This window comes from Petaurus breviceps, unplaced genomic scaffold (genome assembly GCF_028583685.1).
Source record: "Petaurus breviceps papuanus isolate PSGF00001 unplaced genomic scaffold, PetGlider_PUasm1.0 90847, whole genome shotgun sequence".
Classification (NCBI taxonomy): domain Eukaryota; kingdom Metazoa; phylum Chordata; class Mammalia; order Diprotodontia; family Petauridae; genus Petaurus; species Petaurus breviceps.
Window position 1 is genome coordinate 3,156,239 of NW_027187360.1, and position 9,608 is coordinate 3,165,846.

The following is a 9,608-nucleotide window of genomic DNA, read 5'->3' on the forward strand; positions in this document are numbered from 1 at the left end:
CCTCTCTCTCTCTCTCTCTCTCTCTCTCTCTCTCTCTCTCTCTTTTTCTTTTTGCAGGGGGGAGGGCAGGGCAATTGGAGTTAAGTGACTTGCCCAAGGTTACACACAGCTAGTAGGTGTTAAGTGTCTGAGGCTACATTTGAACTCAGGATCTCCTGACTCCAGGGCTGGTGCCCTATTCACTGCGCCACCTAGTGGCCCCTGTTGTTATTGCTCTTCTTGAAAACCTTTCCAGGGTTCCCTGTTTTCGACTGAATCAAATCTAATCTCCTCCAAAATGGAAAGTGCACTGGATTGGAGATGTAGGAAAACTGGGTTTGGATCTCAGTTCAGATATTTTACTAGCTTTGTGATTATGGGCTAATCTCTTCTCATCCTCATTTCTCTCTTCTCTAAAATGGGTATAATAATAGCCCCTATCTCATTGGGTTGCTCTGAGAATCATATGACATAATATATAATTACTATTATTGTTGTCATTGCTATTATAATTCTATTCCGAGGTCCCTTTCTGCTCTAAGACTCACTCCACAATGTTAAAGCAATTTACAAATGTTTATTTGTTGTTATTTATGCCCATGCTTTCTAAAAGGGTCATGAAGTGAAAAGAGAATATCTAAAAGTGGAGTCAAGTCCTATTAATTGATCACAATCCATACTCACAGCATTTAGAGTTTACAAAGTTCTTCGTCTGGGGCAGCTAGGTGGTACAGTGATTAGAGCACTGGCCCTGGAGTCAGGAGGACCTGAGTTCAAATCAGTCCTCAGACACTTGACACACTTACTAGCTTTGTGACCTTGGGCAAGTCACTTAACCCCAATTACCTTGCCTTTCCCCCCTCCAAAAGGAAAAAAAAAAGGAAAACAAAGTTCTTCATCTGCAAAATAGGAATAAAAATATTTGCACATCCTCCTTCAGAAGGTTGTTGTAAGGAAAGTATTGTATGGAGATAGCAGTAATCATTACTGTTAGCCACTTTTTAGGTGGTACAGTGGATAGAGTGGTTGACCTGGAGCCAGGAAGACTTGAGTTCAAATCCCTCCTCTGACACTTGTTGTATGAGTGAGCAAATCTCTTGGTCTCTGCCTCAGTTTCCTCATCTGTAAAATGGGGATAATAACAGCACCTACCTCCCAGGTGTGTTGTAAGACTCAAATGAGATAATAATTATAAAGGTGGTTAGCACAGTACCAGGCACATAGTAACTCTATGTAAACATTAGATATTATTATTGTTGTTCCTGATTTCAGGAAAAGAAAGGATTCTGCTAATGAGGTTTAGTGAGAAAAATACTCTTCATTTATTAATCCATCCAGAGAGTATTTATTTAGTGCCTGTTATGTGCCAAATAAGCACTGTGCTGGGGACAGGGAATAACAAAAAAATGAAATTGTCCTTACTCTCAAGGAGCTTGCCTTCTATTGCTGGGCTTTTCTTTTTTTTTTGGAAGGGGGAAGGCCAGGCAATTAGGGTTAAGTGATTTGTCCAAGGTCACACAGCTAGTAAGTGTTAAGTGTCTGAGGTCTGATTTGAACTCAGGTCCACCTGACTCCAGGGCCAGTGCTCTAATCCCTGTACCACCTAGCCACCCTAGAAGCTTACCTTCTATTGGGGAAAGCAATATGTTCTTAGGGAATTAAATACAACATCTGCACAGCTGTTGTTTTCCTGAGGAGAGTGCTAACAGGTATAGGTCTCAAATGTTTGTTAAGAAGGTGTGCTTGGGGCGGCTAGGTGGTGCAGTGAATAGAGCACCGGCCCTGGAGTCAGGAGGACCCGAGTTCAAATTCGGCTTCAGACACTTGACACACTTACTAGCCATGTGACTTTGGGAAAGTCACTTAACCCCAATTGCCCTCTTAAAAAAAAAAGAAGGTATGCTCGTTCTCCAGATGTATAATGGATATCACTTTTCTTGCCTTCTCAGTGAGTGTGGGAGGAGGTGAAAAGAAAAGGAGAATTTGGAACTGAAAATAAAAGTTAAAAAAAAAATATGGTCATTGTAGAGCCCCCACTGATCTCTGTTCTTATTTCTGACTGTTCCCCAACACGTGTGACCATAGATCCAGTAACAGTTTACAGTTCTAGAACAGGAAGCCCTTTATTTTTCCTGCAGAATGACCCTCTGGACTAAATGTTGCATTTTAAAAGTGTGTTCACCCAAAAGTAAATAGCAGCGCCATAATCAAACCCGGGTTTCCTGATTCCAAATATTAGCAATCCCTACTTCCTTTTGGTTTTACAAGAGGAAATTAGAGCCCAGAGAGGAGAAATGACTTGTCCAAGGTCACACAGTGAGTTAAGAGGCAAGGTGAGAGCTAGAGGACTGTCGTTTTTCCCATGAAAAAAGACGTTATTTGCTCCCTGGGGAGGGGTACTTGGCCAGCTTTGGGGAGGGTGTCTTTGAATTTCCTTTAGTTGAATGCTCAGTATCAGAGGTATTGAACCCATGGACAACAGGCCACACACATGCTGTCCAAAATGTTCTTGGGTACTCCTGAACAGGATTAAAATTTAAGTGGGAAATATTTAACAAAGCAAACAGAAATACAGTAGAACACAGATAGTGTTACATTTTAAAACTAAGTTACTCTACAGCCTGCAGGGATACTTATGCATTGTTTAGTGGCCTGTGTTTCTGTTTGAGTTTGACACCACAACTCTCCAGCACAGACTGGGGCAGTCCTGGGAACCTTGTCCAGCCCCAGCCCAAAGCCAGTGACTTAGGAAAGGGCTGAAAAACTGCAACTCCATTATTTCTGAGCTCCTCAGAGGTTGCTGTCACTAGAGGGCACCAGATGCACATGGTCACAGGTGCATTAGTGAGGAGGGCAGTTTCCTTCTTTCCCCAGCAGAGGGCAATATTGCCAATCTTCTCTCTGCTCCCCCCTCAATAGTTCTTCACAAACTTGAAGGCAAATAGAACTTCTGTAAATTGAATTACATTTAGGAGCCTTAAGACAGCTTCTTGGATAAAGGAATCCAGTGGAATTTTTTTTTTTTACAATAAAGCATCCTTTTATAAATTGAATCATCACTTCCCTAATTGGAAATTTTTATATGGCAAAGTTACTGAAAGCTGGGCAAACCTGTCTCTTCTTGGGTCGATGCCTCCATTTTTTAAATGGGGAAGCCCAGAAAACAATGGTTAGAGACCAACAATGTAGATGCTTCTTTTTGTATGAACACTCAGGTTTCCCAATGGCAATGAGTGGTGGCGTTGGTTAAGCAGCAGTAATGACCTTTTTTTTTTTTTTTGAGAATGGAGTCTCCCCATGAAGATCTGTGGGGATGTGGGGGTTGCAAGTACAGTCCACCTCAAGGTGGCGTAACTTGGTGAGAAAAGCATGGGATACAGAGTCAGAGGAGCTGGGTTCAAATTATGACTTTACTACTTTAAAATAATAATAGCTGTCAGTTATAAATTACTTGAAAGGTTACAAAGTGTTTTGTATAAATCATCTCATTTGATCTTCATAGCAACCCTGTGAGGAACACAGTATAGATACTGTTATTGCCATTTTACAGATGGGGCCACTGAGGCTTGGAGGATAAAGCAACTTGCTCACAGTCACACTGCTGGTACATGGCAGAGCTAGAATTCAGACCTGATCTTTCCTGGCTCCAGGTATAGACCTCTTTTCATTACACCATACTCTCTTTTGTGTAACCTTTAGTTTTCTGGCTCTCAGTTTTTTTCCGTAAAAAGAGGTTAGACTGAATCATCCAATAGTTCTAAATACTATGCTCTTAGCATTGTGAGGTGCTTTGCTGCCCAACTATCTACTGAACAAATGGGTGGAGGGCAGGACACCCAGGCTGAAAATGTCAATCCTAACATTACACAATTAAACTTTATCTCTTTGACACTTTTGAGTCTTAAGTCTTGAAAATATGAATGAGATTAGACTTAGGGGAAGAGGAAACATCCTAAAAGACCGTTAGACTAAAACCTAGAGACTCAGCTCTAGCTCTGCTGCTGCTACTATGCATAACTTTGGGCAAATAATTTCCTCTTTATTTGGACCTCAGTTTACTCATATGTAAAATCAAGGGTTTGGGTTAGAAATCTCTTCCAGCTCATAACATTTTCTATCCTATACACAGAATCGGAGGCTGGTAGCTAGTGGCACAGTAGACAGAATGCCGAACTTCAAGTAAGGAAGACTTTTGAGTTCAAATCCCGACTCAGACACTTATTAGTTGTATGATCACATTAAGTGGGCAAATCACTTAAGTTCTATCAGCCTCAGTTTCCTCATCTGTAAAAATGGGGATGATAATATCACCTAATTTACAGGGTTGTTGTGAGGGTCAAACAAGAAAATATGTGAAGTATTTTTCTTACTTTAAAGTGCTATGCAATTGCTAGCTATTATTATTATGTCCTAAGATCCTTCCATTTCTAATGTTTTAAATTCTAGGGTACCTTCCAGCTCTGACATCCTATATTCCATGTTATCAGCCAATCAACAAGTCTTTATTAAGCTCCTGTTACATGTTCCAGGCACTTGCTAGGTCCTGGAATACAAACACAAAAGTGAGAGCATCTGCCCTCGAGGCAACGGTCAGGGTAGGGGTAGAGGTGGATATTGGCATTCTACTGGGAGAAATGCAACATATTCACAGTTATATGGTCCCTTTTGCTTCTCACATTATGTGTTTTATGTTCTATGTACCCCTTCCTATTTTGGGTCCATGGTGAGCATAGTACACTCTCTTTACACTAACTTTAGTACACTAACTTTAGCAGGGATTAATAGGAAAAGGGACACAAGATTAGGTTGTTTGTGGGGAACATTGATATAGGCAGGTGGGAGGAAGGGGCCCCAGTGGGGAAGCAGGAGCATAACAAAGATTTTTTTTTGTCTGGTTGGTGGGCTGGAGGTAGGAATGGTCTCAGAATTTATTCTGTTATTGCTAGTAAATATGGTTATATGTATGTGTGTTTCTTTATGTTGGCCACAGGTACTGTGTCATGTTCCAGCTTGTGACCATCACTGTGGGCTGCCTTCAATCAAGGGCCCCCTTCACTCAGTGGATGAGGTACCTCACCCAAGGGCATACGGTCTGTGTGTTGTGTGAGCCACCTGCCCTGGATATGAGAAGTCTTCGGTGCTATGGGGATGGTAAAGGATCCAGAGGGTGAGAGTCTGTACTTTGGCACTAGGTTGTGTGTGTGTGTGTGTGTGTGTGTGTGTGTGTGTGTGTGTGATGCTGGAGAATTCACCTCTCCTGGTTTATAGTGAGCTAGATAAAAGGAGGGTACCAGAAGGTTGAACCAAGGCCTATGGATGCAAGTTACAGAGAGACGAATATTGGCTCACTGTTAGCAAGAACTGATGTTTAGAGCTGTCTAATGGTGGAACTCACTGACTTGTGAAATGACCATTTCCTGGATATTCAACTCATGCTTCATGTCTGTCTCTCAGGGAAGTTGTAGGGGGTGCTCCTCTTTTATGTGGGAGACTGGAATTTCACCTGTGTGACTTTCCCTGATCTTCATTGTCTTCATTTGTAAAATGTGGGCATTGGACTATTGGCTTCTGAGCTTCTTTCCAGCTCTAGAGCTGTGATCCTAAGGTTCCTTCCAACCCTGAGAGTCTATGTTCTAACAGTGAATGTATACTAAGTTCTAAGATTCTAGGTTCTAAAACCCCTTTCCAACTCCAATATCTTCTGTTCTAACATTCTGTGTTCTTTGTCCTAAGGTTGCTTCCATTTTAGACCTTCTCCTTTCTTTTGTTTCTGCTCCTTCTCTGACATTCTCTTTTCAACACTCTTTATTCTGAGGCTCTTTCTATCTCTGATGTTCTTGCTTTTTTATTCTGTGATTCTGCAATTCAGACTCTTTGTTGGTATATTTCCAACTTCTCTAGCCTTGGGAGATGTAGATCCCTAGGAAATGTAACCAGATGGCCTTGTGGTAACCCTGTGGACGGTTGGACCAACATGCAGGTGCTGCCCCCTTGAAGGTTTATGCTCTGTGCTTTGTTTGTTGCAGGGACCAGCTGCTTCAGTGGCAGGCCGTTGGCAATCCCAGCTGTAGAGGGACCTGGAAGAGATTTCAGCAGCTGGAAGCCTGTTCCTGCCCTGCTGTCCACAGCTTCCTGTTTGTCTAGGGGGCATGAACTTGTGCTATCTAATCTACCCACAGAGGCCTCTGAACTTTGGGATGCTGGTGGACGCTACCATCTCCTAACCTTGTCCTCCCCAATACTGAAAGCACCCCTTGTCTTACATTCTTCTGGTCATGTGAAGGTCCTCCTCCTCCTCCCTCCCCCTACCAGTCCTAAAAACACTGGAAATCTCCACCCCCACCTTTTTCTGTTTTCTCTGTTGTTTTTTTTTTTCCTTTCCCTTTTCCTTACACCAGTGTGGCCTGAAATATTGCTGTAGAGAATAAAGATGTTTTGGAGAAACTATAGCTCAGCAATTTTTTTTTTCTGTCCAATAGGCTTAGAAGAAAACCAGACTTAGTAATATTGGCTCTTAGCAAAGTCCTTCATCTTAACTGGGGCATGCAGAGTATGAGTGTGAATGAGTGAATGGAAGGTCCACAATCTTTTAGCTGTCCTGATGCCTCCATCCTCCCTGCCTGACACCCATCAGAGCTAAGCTGATGCTTGATTTCAGGTAGAAGATCAGGATCCTACAAGGACTTGCTGGCAAGATGGTGTAATAAGAATGTAAATTTTAAAGATCTTCCCTGCCCCTAGGCTAATGTGCACCTGAAACCTGGGGTGGGGGAGGCTAGTTTTTCAGTAGATACTTCTTGATTGGCCAGTGAGTCAATAAGGTTGTTACATTCTCTGAGCCAGGAGAAGGCTATATAAGCCCTGATGTGTAGCTTTGTTTTGGGACTCACTTTGAGAAGTGTTCTGTGATTTGATCTGAATTCTGGGAAGCCGTTGTTGAGAGTCCCCCGGCTTTGAAAAACCCAGAATGTGGAAACCCAGATGTTGACTGGATATGGATGTAATGGTTGGACAGTTTGGAAATCTGTCTACTTGATGTTTCTGTCTTGATAATTATGCCTGTATACTTTGAGGTTCAGGGTGCTGACCTTTTCTCCTGAACAAGGTAAACAATATATGTCTGACTGATTAAAGTAAGCTTGTTAACCCATTTTGAGTTGCTTTCCTTTAACAAAGCAGATCCAAGAACCTGTGGTAGCTGCAAACCCTGAGGACGCTTGGGGTGCTTGCCACTACAGATGGATCACAGTGACCAGTGCTGATGAGAGATGAATCGTATGTCTAGAGCAAGGAAAGGACATCATCCTTAGAGACTGACTTCCTTGGGTCCCCAATACACCATTGAAAGGATGCTTATTTTTTGAATTATTTGAATTTGATACCACTGCTTTAGGACATGAACATGGGAGAGAAGAGGCCATTCTAGGCACAGGAGGATGGCATGAAACCAGAAGAGGGAAGGACAGGATTGGGGAGTAGAAAGTAGTTCAGTTTGGCTGGAATTTAGAGAATAGGAAGGGAAGTAGTATGAGACAAGACTAAAGAGCTAAATCAGCCAGAGTCAGATGAGGGAAGGTTTGAATGTCTGAAATCAGGGTCCTACTTTATTTTCTAGGTGATGACAACCACTGAAGGTTTTTGTATAGGGTTGCACTGATTGATCACAGTGGTGCGTTAGGGCCCTTACCTGGAAGGAGTGTAAAGTTAGATCTGAGAGTGAGGGTCAGAGGCTGAAGGCAGGGAGACTAACTATGAAGCTATTTCTAGTCATTTAGGCAAGAGGAGATGAAGCCTTAACAAGGGTGACTGGAGTGGGTTGAGAGGAAGCAATCTCCCTGAGGTTTGGAGCCCCAGAAACGGCTTTGGCTCATAAGACTCATCCTCAGCCATTCCTATCTCAGTCTCCACCTTGTGTCCCACGTCTCTGAGAGCCCAGCCCTATTGTTTCCTCCTTACTCAGTTTCCTCCCGACCCTATCTTCCTGCCTTTCCTCTGCCCCACAGAAGCAAGGCCTCCTAGGGGATCTTTGGGTCATAAGCAATTCAATAAGTATGTAATGAACTTCTACTGTGTACAGAACCTCATTGTGAAGATAACGACAAATAAGATAAAAGAGTTTACAGTACAGCAGAGGAAACTGTTTATAGAAAGATTTTTTTAAAAAAGATTTTAATGTGAAATGGACATTTTGTAGTGACTAGCCCCAAACTGAAAACCATGTATTATCATTGTCTTTTTTCTATTGTTATGCATTCATTTATTCATTTAAATGTTTCCTGATTACATTGATTGAGGCTCTATGATGGGGTACATAGGGCCTCATGTTAGACACCTCTGTCTTAAAGCTTCTCCAGGGTGCCTTCCCTGATTCCCCGATGGAAGCAAGCTCTCCCCTCCTTGAATATCTATCACCTATAGTTTTGCCTTCACCGTTCCTGTGCATTTATCCCCATCTTCATTGTATTGTCATTAGATGTGTATTTGTCCTTTTTGCTAATAGATTATAAGCTCCTTAAGCTGGGCCATGGTCATCTTTGTATTCCCAGTACTGAGCACAGGGCCTCTATCATAGTAGGTAATTAAAAAATGTTTACATTGGAGTGGATTGCCCTGGGTTTCCAGAGCTAAGGGGGCTTCAAAAAGAGGTCAATAGTTTAAGGCAAAAGGAGATAACCATTGAATTATACCTGACCATCTATTGTAGATTGACAAGGCTAATTCCCCAGACTGGCAGACAGAGAAGATAAATGGAAGATCTGGGGAAGGCAGCTTTCCCCTGAGTTTCCCAGGTGGCTTGGAGAGAATGCACACCTTGTCCGAGTCCAGTATCACCACTGTCTAGATCTGCTGGAGGAGAGAGTGTGGGTGGGTATTTTCAGAGCGACAGCCCTAAGGGGTGTATCCTTGTAGAATCTGGCGGAACATGTTGCTTGTTAATTACTGGCTGGGGATTATAGTACTCAGGTAGTCATGGTCTGTCATGCCCTGAGGAGGTTGCAAGAACTGTAGCAGCATCACTTTCTGCCCCAGGATTCATCTTTGCATTAGACCCTTTTGTCCTGGCCTAGCGTGAATCCATGAAAGGACAGTTACCAGAGTCCCTTGGGGTCTGAAATTCCTCCCAGTTCTAACATTCTGTGTTTCATATTTTAATGTATCTTTGAGAACTGTCAGTTTGAGTTCTAAGATTCTCTCTGTTCTAACCTTCTCTATTCTAGGTGTAAGGTCCCTTCCAGCTCTGACATCCCATCTTCTAAAGCCCCTCCCAGCTCTGGCATCCCATCTTCTAAGATTCCTCCTAGCCCTGACATCCAATCTTCTAAGATCCCTTCAAGCTCTGACATCCTATCTTCTAAGATCCCTCCCAGCTCTGACATCCCATCTTCTAAGATCCCTCCCAGCTCTGACATCCCATCTTCTAAGGTACCTACTAGCTCTGACATCCCATATTCTAAGGTCCCTTCCAGCTCTGACATCCCATCTTCTAAGGTACTTTCCAGCTCTGACATCCCATCTTCTAAGATCCCTCCTAGCTCTGACATCCCATCTTCTAAGGTCCCTCCTAGCTCTGACATTCCATCCTCTAAGGTCCTTTCCAGCTCTGACATTCCATCCTCTAAGGTCCCTCC

At 42.8% G+C, this 9,608-nt stretch overlaps 2 protein-coding genes across 2 annotated transcripts in view; one reads left to right on the plus strand and one right to left on the minus strand.

Moving 5' to 3' along the window:
* Positions 1-6,425, plus strand: part of LOC138149583 (somatomedin-B and thrombospondin type-1 domain-containing protein-like) — a 33,976-nt gene extending 27,551 nt beyond the window's left edge. Inside the window, exons 5-6 of the mRNA XM_069072758.1 lie at positions 4,970-5,146; positions 6,006-6,425. Coding sequence (XP_068928859.1) covers positions 4,970-5,146; positions 6,006-6,123 — 295 coding nt within the window. The 3' untranslated portion in view covers positions 6,124-6,425. The remainder of the gene's footprint in view (positions 1-4,969; positions 5,147-6,005) is intronic.
* Positions 1-9,608, minus strand: part of ZNFX1 (zinc finger NFX1-type containing 1) — a 474,364-nt gene that overhangs the window by 93,523 nt on the left and 371,233 nt on the right. The window lies entirely within an intron of this gene.